Here is a 16,345-nt window from a genome sequence, read left to right as displayed (position 1 = left end):
AGAAGAAATTCCCTCTGTATTGAGGTGATATTTCCATTGATTCCCACTACAAAAAAACCTGGTTCATTTTCACAGATTCTTGTGAAATAACTACACTGATAAGGCCCATAGGAAGTGAATAATGATAGTGCTAGAACTGCACAAAGTACCTCAGCAAGAATCTCGCTGGGCTGCAATGGTTGCTGAGTTATCAGATTCCCGTGTTCAATCAAAAACAACAGGGGGAGAAGAGGTGAGATAAGAATATTTGAACATTCATGCAGATCAGCCATTTTGGGTCTCTATACAAGGATATAGTTTTGGGTATCAGTGCCCCAAACATGTCATGATTTATTGTCACGAAGTAAGAAGCTAGAGTTTCTAATCATATTTGGATGTTTCTATCAAGTACTGATACAACATGCAGGCTGGTATAAAACAAAAAGGACCAGGGACATCTGCATTTTACACTGAAATGAGTGTGCTCAGTAATGCAGAGAGGGAAGTAGAAGAGAATATTTACACTTTCTTGAATCAGAAAAGTTGTTAACAAGCTAATCAAATACAGCAGGTAACACATTTGCATCTCCCAGAATGTCAGACAGTCCTGAATTTAAGCAGTAAAATATCAGCTATCTTCTGAATGAAAAAAAAAATGTCAAAGTTTTGGATGGCAAAGACTTAATCTGAAAGGAACCTCTGGAAGATTCCCCAAGAAATGTGTTAAATATAGAAGTCAAGCATGTTTCAACAAGAAGAGACAGACACTTTTTGTATTTTACCTTGGTGTGTGTCTTTCACTTTTTATCTTTTTGTAAAGATTTGTACTATTATTATTTATTCAGACAACTTTAAATGAACACTTGTGTTTTCATTTTATCCTAGCCTGATTCAATTAAAAAATGATTACATGTTAACAAGCTAACATCAAGCATTCCTCACTCAAAGGGTCCATCAAATCCAGAAACGAATTTCTAAACACCCTGCACTTGCTCCACCATCACTTACTCCAGAGTACTGAATGCGTTGCAAGATGTGCCACCATAACAGTTGCATGAGCAGATTTGACACCTATTACCGGAAAAGAAGCAACAGGTACCAGTGGCCAGTGGTTATCAGAAATTGCATCTGGGCTCCAACTTTGAATAAATAAAGTATTTTTTTTCCCCACTCAAGTCACTGGTAAAATTACCAAGTAGCATCAAGCCAAGAAGTGATCTTTGCAGTGTCCCAAATAAAAAAACAAACAACAAACAAGCCAATCACACTTGTCTCCTTGATATACACTCCCTGGCTATAAATACCTTTTCAGACATGTGATTTAACAAGTTTTTAAAGCCTTTGTTGCACACCATACTGATTTCATAGTTCTTTCATTGATCCATTAAGACACTATTTAGTAGCCAGTTACACTATTTACATATAGCTACTGTAGCACTAACTTCTGCAGAAAACAAACCTGTACCATCTAAAAGATGCTAGTTTGCTGATTTTTTTCCCCTCCATAAATCCATACTGATTATACCAAGTCTTATCCTTCTCTAACTCCTGATTAATGAGGTCTTATTAAGTCATCTAACCACTAGTTATACACATTATGTCATGTCTCTTAACTGGGTCAATGTTACCTATATGTGAACTTATCACAGGTGTTAAATATATTCAAATCAATACTAACTGCTCAGTTTTCACCTCTTTAAAAACTGTTCGTGGCAAAGTCTTTGAGGTGATCCATTTGACAATGGCTAATTTCAACAGATGCTGTTTAATATTTATGCATTGATACACAAATCATTTGTATGACCTTTTTACTATGCTGAGCTCTGACCTTTTTTTTCTATGTTCACCAGTTCTAGTTTTTAATATAGCTTCACTGCAACACTCCAACTCCACATGGATACATTGGTTTGGCTTCCCCTCCACCATTTCAGTAGCTGTTTTCATTTCTCCTGAGTGACTCAGACTAGTTTGTTCATCAGTGTAATCAAAATCAAAGACAACTTTTCTTTTTAAATGCTAATCCAGTTTATAACTGCTTTAGAGATCAGGCAATTGGCCCTTTTGATGTACCTAGTTTTCTGCTGGACTTAAATAAAATCAAAGTAATTTGTAATTAATGTAGTTTTACATTGTGACCAAACTGAAATGTACTTTTTTCCTTCTCCTTTGCACTCCTTTACACACTTTGAATCCTGAATTTTATAGTTATATTGCTAAATTGACAGTAATTTACCTTCATCATTGTAATAGCAATATATCGAGCTTCTTTCACTATCATTGGCTCATAGGAAGAATCAAGCTTTGGTGAAGGAAGTCCTCCAAAGGTCATATCGCTGCTAGGGGAAGCAGCTGTTGCAGGACTCCCTGGTATCCGCTGCACCTTTTTAACTTGTTCTTGTTGCAAAGATGTTTTTTTCTGAGAAACAGGAATAGCTTTGACTTCTACCTGCAATAAGACATGCAATACAGAACATGATTTAGGGAGAAGACACACACACTCATTCTTTTATATCTGATAAGTTACAGCAACAAAGTGCTTAGAGTACTCACTATAAATCCAGCTGTGTCAAAAACCTATGTGTCTACACTTAACAATTTGCAAAACCAAGCACAGCACCTCTGAAAAATGTATATGTACAGGAGAGAAGCACTCAAATGACTTGGCACATGATCAGTAAGGGCCAGTGTCAGTTCTGCCAGTCCCAGACCACTCCCTGGGAAGCAGCACATAGTCTGGTATGCCTAGCTAAGATTTCCTACAACAGAAAATGCTATGAAGTAGGAAGAGAGCCTTCCAAATGAGTGCACAGGTTTCAGAGTGAATCATTGGGGCCTGCTAGATCTGGATCAGCAGTGGCCAGATTGGATTTTGGCTAGCTTTGCCACCCTACTACATCAGCACTGTACATTTATACTGTGCTCTTTAATGCATATTTTAACTGACTTTTTTTTCCCTCGAGGTACCACAAACCTCCATTAGTACAGGTAACAGTCAGCTGTACCTAGTTTTGTGAGGGATGACAGACTATCTGGAAAATAAGTATGCATCACTCATCCTAAATCTGCAGTAAAGTATGTTTAAATACTGCAAATTTCATGCACTGTTTTATCAAAATTTTACTTTATTTACTGGAAGTTACATATCAGTGCATTGCACACAGAATGAGTCCAACAGAATGGTTAAATTGAATTAAGATCTCTGTTACTTTAATATATTTGTGAAGAAAAACAATAATTTAATAAGAAATCCAGCAATAATTTTGATGATGCTATTTTGACATATCCTTCTCCTGATTGATAGAATAAAATCACTAAAGAGTTTTCTACTTCCTCTGTCACAAATTTAAGTCAGTAACCACACATATAAATTTCATTCAAGCTGTGTTTGTGACTAAGCTGATTCTTGTATTACTGTTGCACTCACTGTTCATTAATGAGTTTACAGCTCACTGTAAGATAACTCAATTATTACATCCTATACAAAGAACATCTGAGAGCTCTTATCACAGGAATTATGCCTTGGTAAAAAGGTACTTCATCTGCTTTTGGGCTTCAACAAAACCAACTACTCCGCAGTAATAGTGGGCTTTAAAACATAGATGTAACCTAATTAGAACTATGAATACAAAATTGTTTTTACAATTTGTTCTGTTTGCATGCTTCACTACTTCAAAGCAAGCAGCCAACTTTTACAACGCATCACATCAGTTTTACTCCAAAGTGTGCAAATATTTTCCAATTCTACCTGAGGCTGTCATGAAGACTTCCTTTACAGTACTTCAACAACAACAAAAATTTTTTAAAAAATCAGTGATTAACTGAAGAGGCTGAAGTAAAACCCAAGAAACCCAGACCTTGCCAGTTATTTTATTAATTTCAAAGACTACAGGAACTTCCAAATATTAGAAACAGAAAAGGGGGAAATGCTGTTCTACTCTAAAATAAAGTGACTATAAAGGGGTCCATCAATGTGCTTCTGATTCTTTTTTCCATCACTTCGATTTATAATACTTTTTCCTGGCTTACAAGTTAAAAAAATGGATTCTTGTCACCTTACACATCACCACCATCAAACGCCACCTACAACTGATTATTTCCACAACTACACATGTATAGCCCATTACAGACAAGATATAAATGGCATGAAATGGTGTTGGCATAATCAGAATTTGATAATTTTGTGGATTTAGAGGTAAGAAAATCTGACTACACTGAATTTACGAATGCCACTTTCTGCCCTATACAAGAGTATTCCGTGGAATATCTACAACAAATACTAAAAGATAGCATGATGAAGTATAAGAACAGCCAAGATTACAATAGTTACCTTCATATTAGGAACATGAACAACATCCCCATACTGGTCTTTTGTTTGTACTGTAATAACAGTTGGCCAGCCACATCGAATGTCATCCTTATTCAAAATCAATGATGTTTTTTGAGGATCAGCATATGAATCTGGCTGAAGCCACCTATAGCAAAGAAAAACACCTGACATTAAAATTTCTTATAGCCCCCCAAAAGATAAATTCTTACTCTGTACAAACATGACTTCCAGCTAAGAAAGGATGTAGAAGGTCTGAATACATAAATGCTTTTACCTAATATATTAATAGAAACAATATGGCCAAATAGTTTTACTTAACTAATATTTGATGTAAGTATTAAAGTTCTACAGCTAGTTGTATAGACAAGCAACAGTGCACAGGTTTTAAAATGTAGCAGATAACTACACATTTTCTATTTTTCTGCAAAGCTTAAATATTACAACTATGAAGTAATGGGTTTATTCATGCAGCACACAAACTTTTACCTTGCAAGTCGTCCACCACTCGATCCTGGTACACAAGCAATGAAATCCTCCAGAAATGACTGCTCATTGCTTTGTACCTGCAGTGGAAGATTTCCTTCGAGAGCTTCCAAAATGGTTGGTGAGTGAGATAGTGCCAAGCCTTTCCCAAGAATGCCAGAATGAGATTTGCACACCTTTTTTTTTTTTTTTTTTTTTTTTTTGCAGAGGTTGAGATGAGGGTGAAAGGATGGAGACATAAAACAGCTTTTCAGTATCTTACATGTAGACACTTTCCCATAATATGACACAATTGGTAAAGACATTTTGGGCATTAAAAACTATTCAAGGAGGAGAAGAGTAGATAAACTTTATTCTGACAAAAGTTTAAACAAAAAAGTCAGCTCGGTCTATAAAACAATAATTTACGTCAAAAGAAATTAAATGAGCTTGAGTTGAGGGAGAATTTCTGGAGGAAAGAATAAGGTAACATGAACTTTCATGTTAAGAGTATCCTAAACTGCTGAATTGTGAATGAAGAAAGCCGTTCTGAAAATGTGACCAATGAGCACGTTCCAAAAGAAAATAAAAGGCGAGAGATGTAACTTACAGAAAGGCAGATCTCAAAGAAAGATATTTTTGGGTAAGACAAAGGAAAAGAAAACCTTTTGCAAGAAGGGAAGGAAGGTGGAAATATGCATAAAATACTGAACAGACAGGACTAAAAGCAAAAGTGAATCCATTACTTGCATGCACACTCCTAGCTCACTTTTTGAATTAGAACACGGTGGGTCCAAGAACAGATTGCTGAAAAATATTTCTTCCAAGGAACATCTGATTCCTCCTAGACAGTTTCTGTTTACTATTCTGTCATCTAAGGCCTATGCAATGGTGTCATACTGTAGCACTGATGTTTTTCCAGCAAGTACTGTGACAACTGAATTTCAGAACAGTTGCCCTGAAGATAATTAGGAAAGAGAGAGAACGTGAAAACTCCTTTTTCACTGTTCATCATCAGCTAGGGGCTATAAATACGGAGTTACTGACCAGCATTAGCTACCATCACAACAAACAAAATACCATCATCAAACCAGAACAACTGCAATCATATTATTTGGGAATTGATAAACGTTACTGCTCAGCTGAAAATGTTTTTCTGCAATTGCAAAGACATGAAGGATTAATTTTGGTAATATTTAAAATTTGCTAAATAGTGCAACTTAAGCCAAACACTTAGATATTCTGAAACATACCTGGTCATCTAACTTTCTGTGCGATATTTTATGCATTTTTTTCTAAGCGGATTTATTATAAAAAAAAGATTTAATGTAAATACTAAACTTCTGTAAGACATTCTTAAACTGTTTTATAACCAGCTGGATTCCCTTCTATTACAGAAATCTCACAAGTGATTTTTCTCCTGTAGCAGTCAAAAAGTTTCAATGCAATTATGTGCTTAAGTATGTTGCAATGGATAAAAAGCCGCAGTATACCTGTAAGGCAGCCTCTTCAAGTATCTCAAGATCTTCTTCAAATTCATTACCTGCTGTAAAAATATAAACACATATTTTCATAACAATAATATTGACTTTTATCTCTGTATTATGGAATGTGAAATTCAATTCTGTTTAGTGAAGCCTTTTATATTCCAAAATTTAGGTTTGCATGATGATGTGTAATATTGTTTAACCAGCAGCTGAAAGATTAATATTTTCAAGTAACACAGTAAACATGCAGTACTGTGTAGTTCAGTGCACAAGCAAATAAACAATATACATTACACAAAACAAAAATTTGGTACTTCTCTTCTTATCTCCAAGACAGTATGTATGGCAAATCTTTGTATGTGACTGGATACTTTCAGAAAAAGATTTTGGGAGGTCAAGATGGTTTCTGGGAAGCAGTACCTATAAGTATGCACCAGCTGCTCCCTTTTAAGAGCTTACCCTAGTAACAGTATTTGAAAACCTGATAAACTCTGCACAATTTTGTAAATTATGATTCCTCCTAAAACATAAAACTCAAATACATTCTATTATATGATATTTCCTTCTCACAAATACAACTCAAAAGTCTGATTCCAGGGTGACCAGAATTGCCAAACACAGTCTTTCAACAGAAAAGTAAAACAGATAAGGTTACCATATTTCTACTCTCTCTCTCAAAAACATGTCAGGCAATTCTACTAGTCAGAAGAGAGAAAGAGAAATGAGAAGAATCACGTCCTAAGGCATTTTTAAAATTCAAAGAAAGATAGATATATAAAAACTCTGCCCTCAGAAATAACTTTGACCACATTTGAAACAATTAAGTAATAATGTTAAATACATCGATCAATTCCACATTGCTGTTTCAGTCAGATCTTTGTCACAGACCAGATCTCTCTCTTGGGAAGTATCATCTTAAATTTAAGTCTTGGAGAACTGGCAAGGAGGAATTGTGATCTTTTGAACATGATAACTCTAACAGTATTTGAGTATACTCTCAGAGATAAAGTTTTCCTAATACATGAAGGAATCACCGTCTGGTCCATGTTCCGTTGGAGCAAAAAAGGCTAAACCTTCTTTGACGTTCTTTCAAAACACTTTTTTTCCTAATGGTTCCAGAGGAATAGTTATACAAGTATTTGGCTACTTGTATACGGAATAGACCCACTACAACAATTACTAAAAAGCAAGGTACCTCTTTGTGAAGGACAACCTCCTTAAATTCAGTACACCAAGATAAATCATGCGAATAAAGCTGAAGATGGAGGGGTCCTACAAGGATACCAATAACAACCAGTAACTTTGATTTGAAGACAGTTCAATCATTCTATTTTCCTTGACAGAAAGTTTGTGAAGTCTCTTAGTGTCTTCATTGAAATCACCAGGTGTTAAGAGCACTTAGTTGGATCCAGAGGTCTAAAGAGTATCTGGGAAATGGAGCAGGATTGACATTGCCTAGTTTTGGGCAGTGAAGCATGAGATAACGAGCTCAGACTTAGGTATTACAAGGTATCTTTATAGCAAATGGAGCAGAAACAGGCTCCTCCTTTGTGTGATTAGTTTAATTTTTCTTACATCTTCATCTTAGGATGACATGAACCATTCCCTGAAGATGTCTAAATTAACTCTAAAAGAAGGTTAGAGCTACTAGCTTAGATATAGATACCTCACTTCTAAATGCCAAAGTTCAGGCATTGTAAATTAAGTTGCTAATTATTTTCTGGGGTGAGCCTTTTTTTAATGTTACCTTCTTTAGCCTGTATACAACCACACACAGAACAAAGGTAAAATTGTAGAAATTATAAAATAAAGTATGAAAACTCTAATAAAAAGGGCCTTTCTGGGTGTACGCATTACAAGACAGTCTTTTATATGATTATATAGGTTTTTCTTAAAGGACACTCCATTCCATGAATAAGATGATACGGCTCTGCAGACGAGCAATGGCAGTAATACAGTATTTTTTAAGACACCATTTCACTTGCAGCAAAAGTTAGAAGATACATAATCTAGAATGCAGAAAAAGAAAAAATAGTCTGATACTAAGGCATGTTGCTCTAGAAAACCACATTTTTACCTCTTTTTCTGCCACACTGTTTTTCTGAGACACCAAGCAAAACACTTAAACAACGCAAAATTACAGACAACTGAAAACCATCTTAAAATGGCTGCACAGTGGTTTCCATTTGCAAATAATGCAAACTAAATAAACTAAACTGCTGCCTATAATTCATCAGTTTTGTTTATTCACAGGGTCCAGTAGTCTTGTAGAGAAACAATACACACTTATATCATTAGCATTGTAATATTAACAGCAACACTAACAGACTTGGCTGAAGTCCTTGAGTTGGTGTTAGCTGAACGGTCAGATAAATCAATTGGAATTACGTCAGTAATCAGGAAACTCTTTACAGGCAATGCACCTATCCCTCCTCTCTTGCAGATCATACACAACCACTTTTATAGGTGGCTGAGACTGCACAGGTAACTTAACTGCATGCTTTTTTTTCAAACTCCTATCTGAAAGCATAAAAAGCCAACCTATGTACAACCTACTTTCCCTTCTTGTTTTAGACATTCAAAATTAGAATGAAACAAAAAACCTCTTTAGACAGAAGTACGAAGTTTTAGAAAACCTGGGAAATTAGGTTAGAAGCATTTCAATTTCAGCTTTTTTTTTTTTTTTTTTTTTTTTTTTTTCATAGGAGAACAGCAGGATAAATGGGTGCTAGGGAAGTCAACAAAACTAGGGAGTTAATGTGGCTGTTTGGAGAATAAAAGAAGAGAACACTATTTAAACTATAGAATTGCCTGTACTTTTGAGAGAGAAATACAGATCTACTAGTGCAATTGAGGTGCCTATTTACAACATAAAGTAAGAAATTTGCACATTCAAATACACAAGCAAAATACCAAGTTAAAAAATTCAAATTAGGTTTTGTGGTTATAACTGCATACTGATCAATGCCCTCCTGCTCAATAATACACGCTTCCAGTCTCATTAATAATATCTGAGCTCTTGTTTGTGCTCCTAAATTAAAATGATCAAAAAGATATCCTATTCTAGATTATGAGCCTGGTTCTGCTATACACTAATGTTAATTAGGAGAAAATGCTATTACACAGAATATGGCTGCATCATTAGAAGTTCTAGTTCAATCTCCATAACCCTTAATTTTCATACATTTTAAATTGCATTTGGGTTACTATAAACTTTTATTTGCTGCATCTGCTGTAGAAGTATGTATTTCTTTTGTGACTGTAAAAAAACCGACCCTACAGCAGAAATATTTTAGGCTATAAAGTCTACAGATGCAGTGGTCACTTTCAATTTTAAACAAGTAATTTTAAATTTTGCAATTCAATGCTGCAGGTATTTTTCATTCAGAAAGGTGTGGAGTGCAGGGAGAAAAAACAGTGAAAGAGAAATACAAATAAGATACCTGCACATCTGTGAAGTACCACGAGGAAACTGTAGGACATAGCTCGTACACTGATACTCTACCTGTGGATGGGGTGAGTTGGTTCAGATTTAAATAACCAGGTTTCCCTCCTCCCCATACACATATGAAGGGAACAGTGTAAGCAGAAAACACCACCACTTTATTTTTTTTTTATTAATTCAGTTTTAAGAATCAATTTTGTATGATTATCTCTAACTATAAGCAACATTAAGACTTAAAGGTAGTATTAATTCACAAAACCAGAAACAATGATGAAATAACAAAGTATATTCTTTTAGTAGGACTTACCAATAGGAAGTGCTAGATCTTTCTTCATCAAAGCTGCTGCACATGATCCTCCTAAATTTGCCAATTCTTTCTCCAGCTGAATAATACCCTTCAAATTGAAACAAATTATATAACAAAAATAGTGTCTCAGAAAATAGGACAATGAATATGTTTCCCTGACACAGCTTTATCCTAAGAGATATTAATTGTGTGTTCCAGTTTGAAGTTTCTCAGTGATACACTACTTGCCGTACAGATACTGTCATGTTTTGCTGTGACATGGGCCAGTGTACCAAAATTTTTAGAACAATTTCAACTTAGTAAGAGTATTAATAAACGGGTTACCATACTTCTGGTAGCCTAGTAAGAACATCTGAAAATGATAATTGTCTTCTGTCTGTAATGTTAAAGAGAAAGAAAACTTCCTAATACAAAAAAAAATCTACCGATACATATTCAGATTGCAAAGCAATGCCTCTTCTAAGCTGTATGTACCATAGATACCACACAAGCTCACATTCCCATCTTGTTTAAAGGTAGTACTGTTCATAACTTTTTTTCCTCTTCCCTTTCTCTAGTTAGAGAAGCAAGGATAGGAAAAAGATTCCAGAATTTCCCTTTCTCCATTTTAAATCCTGGGAGATGCCCTTGACAGTTTCTCCCTTCTATTCATGCTGGAAAGTTCCCATTGATGTTGCTGTTCTAGGGAATAAGAAGACTCCCCCCCTCCCCCCAGACTTGTCACTGAAAACACATGAGAGTCTCTCCATCAGTATCTTTCAACCTTGTTCTCAAGAAAAAAAAAAGAACAGACCACCCACACATTTTCAAATACATGGAGGGAAGGAGGCTGGGTGCAAGGAATGGGGGGAGAGCAGTATGGCTAGGGAGGTTGTAGCTACTTTTTTAAACCATGAAGAAAGGTGTCTTATATTTTCCCTTCAACCTGTACCAGCTACACGCAGGCACAACCTCTTTAACTTTGCTTACAAAAAGGTGTTGACACTAACATCAATTTTTAAAATTTAAAGAAATCTATGAGTGGTTCAGCGCACCTCTGACAGATGCCTCTCATGGAGGAAAAAAACCCCCAAACCACCACCAAAAAACAGTGGAGGAGATGGGAAACCTCCATCTGATGGAATTTCTAGGCAAACTGACAGAAACTGGCAATATATAAAGTAGGCAAAAAAATCGTTCTTTTGGAAAGAGCCTTCAAAATCAGTAACCCTAGACTCGCCTTTTATTCTCTGAGACTCCCAAGCAGACTGAAAAATCCCCAAAATGCATTTTAAACTAAACTCATGACAAACTGCATCTTTAGGACTCAAACCAGCAGGTTCTGAAATAGCAAGCAAGTAAAGATGTGAAATGTGGATCAACCCATCAGACAGTTCCCTGCTGTGTGAACATCCTTCAGGCAGAAGGCAGCTTTTGCATATATTTTGTGGATTTAATAATGAGCAGCAAAAAGCCTTCGCATTCATCAAAGCACAGATCTACAATTTTTTCAAAAATCCTAGGTTTAAACAAAGTTTAATAGTTCAGCTACACCCAACTCCTTGATGTACTTGCTCACACTCAATGACATCTTCCAGTTTTTGCAGAGACTTCCCTAACAATGAATGTCATTCAATATATTATAGTTAGGTAACAGTACCAGAAGCGTGTCCTTTGGAAGGAGAGAGAATCAGATGTGCAAAAGTTAATCCCACTGACTTGAATTAGGTCTTATTGATACTTTGTTCCTTTGAGCTACAGAAAACACAGTGGTCACCAGAACATAGAGTTCTTTTTCTACCAGTGGTAACACTTGAGAAAATTGTCGTCACAAAGTTCCCAAAGGAAGGAGAAACTTGCATTGTGTCCCCAATTGCTTAATCTAAGTTACTTATGGAGGCTTTAGTCCTGAGATGCAAGGTAGTTGCATTAACACTGTAAAATTTGCTTTTCTATTTATAGAACTTTAAATTAGAGTGTTTGGGCTATAAAAAGGTATGTTTGAAAACAATTACTTGGAACTTTTCTTTAGATGATACAGTTAACACGTGGGCTGGCATGTTTTAGCACTGAGTGTCAAAAACTTGCCAGCAGCTTTGTTTGTAAATGCTTTGAAAAAATTAATGACATATATGGATCTGCATCTTTTCTTCTGCTTAAGCAAAAATTATTGCTATTACTCAAACACAGACTAGTTAGACTATCTATAGGATTTATAAATCTGATTTGCTGCAAACCAATAAGATCATCATAGCTAATAATCTTATGGTATGTTTTCTTATCTGATATGCTATGAAACCCCAAAGAATCTCAGGTTTTGAAAACCTGAAGACATGATTTAGCTTGAGCAGAATCCAGGAATAAGATGAGGTAAATCTCCTGTGAGGGTTATAGTGTAAGCAAGATGCAGACCTCGTGAAGTTCACGTGCAGCAATAGGCCCAAAGGCTCCCAAGATAAGGGAAGGGCTATTTTTCTGGAATTATTATAAAGCATATTAAGCATTTTTAGCAGTCTCTTAAAATAAGCCAAAATAAAGCACTGGCCCAAGGACTTGAAGAAATTTTATCTTCCATTGCAACAAAGAAACAGTGGTGGAAACCACTCATGTCCTTAAAGGCAAGATGAGGTGACCACCGTGCAAAATCTCAGGTAGCCTAAATGAGCACAGCATTTCCAGGGACTCTGAGGGTTCTGGTACGAGTGAGCACTGGAAAAATAATGGAAGTTTGTCATCCCATAATTGGCAGTGAAAGTAAAATACTAATCACTGTGTATCTGAAAGCCTCAATCCTTTGGATTTCTGATGGAAGACTAGGTGAGAATTTTTGGAAATTTCATATCCCGTTGACATACTAGCTAAAATCATGCTATGTATTTGCAGACTGTCACAGTCATTAAAAAAACCAAACCAAACAAAAAGCCATTCCAATAATATTCAGGTCAAAGAATTCCAAACAAATAATGTCTGTAACAAAAAATGTTAAAAACTTATACAAAATTAATTTAAAAGTATTTTGCTAATGTTATTTAGTCAGAAGTAGAAATACAAATATTTTTACCAAAAAAACTGGCCTTATAGGAGAGAATTAATAGGTGCAGCAATTGTGGCCATTTCACTTTTTCCTTACCTCATCAGATCCTGGACTAAATTCATATCCAATTGCATAACATTTAAAACCATAAAAACAAGCCTTTTCATCCTTCACATAGTCTGATGCAGTCTCCAGAGAAAAAAGAGCTTCATTTCCTTATAGGAAGTAAAAGGAAACATAAAATAAATTAAAAAAAAAAAAAAATTAATATTTCTCCTCTTTTTGTATGCTTCTTCAACATGAGCATATATGAAACCCAGGCTTTATATAAAACATGTAAAGCCAAGCCATGAATAACACACAGATCAACACTTCAGATAAGAAACCTAATGTAAACATCATCAATTGATGTACAACCAATGGCTCATAATGAACTCTTGCCAGCTTGGACAAAGACACTTCTTCAACTTTGTTTTCTAAGATAATTTTGCAGAAAAATCAATTTTTCTTCCACTATTTTAATAATTCACATTACTAGAAATTATTGCAGTATCTATCTATTACCTGGCAATACTAATACCATGGTAGGCCATCCTGAAGATCCAGAGAATTTTTTCAGTTCTATCCATGAATTAAGGTTTTCATGAACAGAAGCATGCTTTGGTCCAAATCCCAGACTTTGTGCAATTCTGACAGGAATTAGTAAACGAAGAACATCCTCTGATTGAGCAGTGCCACACTGAGTGTCAAACTCTATTGTTATCCACCTGACACATTCAGGAAAAGTCACCTAAAACAAAAGAACAGCCTAATTATGTGCAAGTTTGGGGTGTTGTTGGGTTTTTTTTTTATATTTATTTCTTCATTTCCATGTGGTTTTAACTCTTCAGGCTATGCAAGTGATTCAATTATGTAATTCTGTACAGTTGTTTTGATATGCTTTAGATTAACATTAACCTAATTTATTCTTTGAAATTCAGATATACCTGAAATGTTTTATATCTTACAGAATTATAATCATGCATTATATCTTATGTTGCACTTACAATACCATTTGTGATTGTTTTTAAGAAGTCTGCACAGGATCATTAAACAAAACAACCACAGAATACTACAAACGTTTAACTCTCAAATACCTTCTAAAATGCAAAATTCAACAAACACATTCAATATCTGTTTTGTGCAATCCTAGAAAAGTACACAGCAGCTGAATCATATTGTGAATATGGCCTGCAGTACAATAGCATATAGCTACAGAAATTCAAAAGCAGTAACAACTAAGCCTAAGGCTTCAGATGAGCTCCATAAACTTTCAGAACAATAATAAGCATCATGGCATCAGGAAGATCATACGATAACTACATTTTCTGCAGTGGATGTCTTGCTGTCTCACAGGACAGGCAAGTAGAATAGTGGAATAGTAATGACCTCCTGCAGCTTTTACTTGATTCCAGGTTTGCTACCTCTGGATTTACAGTCATGGAATCAATGTGACTACAGAACTCACTATTTCAAGAACTGAAACATAGGATTTGTCTCTCAGGCTTGTAACTTATGCCTCAGCCCTTCACTCAACTAGAAGAAACACCCTTTCTCTATTGACATTGAAAAAAAAATCTAGTTTTATTGCAATAGTCACCCATGTAAGGCAGAATGATTCCTACTCAGAGTGACTTAACACAGTTAAGAGGACTTCAGAGACTTCTGCAATGCCAAATCATGGTCCAAGTGAAAGTAATTAATGAAGAATTTAATTTGGCAGACCAGCAATAGCCAGCATAGGGATCTCTGCACTATAATACATATTAATTTGACTAGAATTGACATTAGGTATTTTTACAAAGCATTGTTTTAGCATTAGGTAAGAAAGTCTGAGATATGATTAGATAATGTATACATAAAGACTTCCAACTTCTACAGTCTGTAGAGTTAGAGCAAAGAAACTGTGTGTGACAGTAGGAAAATCTAAGACTGAGCAAATTTAGGGACTTGCAGTAAATACCTGCATTAGGGGGTTAAAACTACACTAGTTTCCACTATACTTACTGGACAAACAGAGGTTTCTCCAGAAAGCAGTACAGTAATAATATAGGTAACTGTCTCCTATATTAGAGAATATGAATTATCGTCCATGGCAACAATTTTTCAAGATGGTAAATGTTGACAAAACAAAACCCACGCGTCAAACGCTTTTAAGAAACTGCATGCACACTTAGAAATGGTGCTTACCTTATAGTGCGTAACACAGGCAGGTTTATAGGGATGCTCGCTTTCTACAACAGCATAGTGATTGGAGGTAGTACAAGCTGAAAGCCCTTGCTCCGGTTGGTTTCCAGTGGTGCTGTCTGTAGACTGATTTGGGTTAAAAGCTGGAGGGGCATATTTCTGATTCAGAACTGCCACGGAAGGAAGTAACTGTTGTACTAGGCCAAAGACCTCAACAGCAACCTGTAACATAACACCACACGCAATGACTGGGTGAAAACAATACTCACAAACTTACATTTCTCTACAATGGGTGTTTTGGATACTCTCAGAATATCACTAGTTCATTCATTCATTTTCCAATCCTGCATCTACACAAACCTGACAGAAAAAGCATCATTACATTAATCTCAAGTACTCCTCTTGGAGACTTGCCAAAGCTGAAACAAAAATACATACACAACTGCTAGATACCTTCACTAAAACACCATCTACTAAAAAGCCATAACAACAAGCAATAAGCATGAGTTGACAGAAAGCAAATACCATATTGAAGTAAAAATCCAGTTATACTTCGTTTTATAACATTAATATTGTTATTTTCAAATATTCAACGTATTTTAATGCACGTAGTGTTAAGCATCTCTTTGTTCCCTGTAATATTTATAACATTTTCAAAGGACAGGAACACTTCTAAGGCAAAACACTTGGTTCTAAACACCAGTTCATCACAGTAACAAGGTAACTACAATTTAAAACTATTTTTAACAAAATGAATCTGCTAGATTTCAAGTGGCCAGTCCTCTTTCCTCCCCCTTTAAAGAGAAGTCAGAGGAGAGCTTACAGTTCATGAAAAAGCAATAAAAGGCAATAGTGTCTACTAGCTAAAGATTAGTGACATTTGTAAATCTAATAACAGATTTCAAGAATGTTCCAGACCAGGCACATGGAAGAACGCTATCCCAGTGAAAAGTAAGGTTATTTTTATTTATAGCTGACATCTTCCCATCTCCAAATTTGATAGAAATAATCTTAATTTAATGAGCAGTACCACTACTTTAGATGTTTACTGTAAAAATAGAATTCACATAATATAAGAAAATATTTCAACCCACCAATA

The 16,345-nt window shown here is 35.4% G+C and overlaps 1 protein-coding gene across 12 annotated transcripts in view; it reads right to left on the bottom strand.

Moving 5' to 3' along the window:
• MYCBP2 (MYC binding protein 2) overlaps positions 1–16,345 on the bottom strand; it is a 204,571-nt gene that overhangs the window by 78,211 nt on the left and 110,015 nt on the right. For all 12 annotated transcript variants that reach the window (XM_030036241.2, XM_030036239.2, XM_030036242.2 and 9 more), the window contains 8 exons: positions 15,250–15,468; positions 13,585–13,810; positions 13,117–13,235; positions 10,008–10,095; positions 6,262–6,314; positions 4,793–4,965; positions 4,307–4,451; positions 2,213–2,425 (listed from right to left, as the gene is read on the bottom strand). In XM_030036241.2, the coding sequence (XP_029892101.1) occupies positions 2,213–2,425; positions 4,307–4,451; positions 4,793–4,965; positions 6,262–6,314; positions 10,008–10,095; positions 13,117–13,235; positions 13,585–13,810; positions 15,250–15,468 (1,236 nt within the window). The remainder of the gene's footprint in view (positions 1–2,212; positions 2,426–4,306; positions 4,452–4,792; positions 4,966–6,261; positions 6,315–10,007; positions 10,096–13,116; positions 13,236–13,584; positions 13,811–15,249; positions 15,469–16,345) is intronic.

The sequence above is a fragment of the Aquila chrysaetos genome, chromosome 14 (assembly GCF_900496995.4).
Source record: "Aquila chrysaetos chrysaetos chromosome 14, bAquChr1.4, whole genome shotgun sequence".
NCBI classification, from domain to species: domain Eukaryota; kingdom Metazoa; phylum Chordata; class Aves; order Accipitriformes; family Accipitridae; genus Aquila; species Aquila chrysaetos.
The sequence above is the reverse complement of the archived record's forward strand: the minus strand, read 5'-3'. Positions and strand labels throughout refer to the sequence as shown.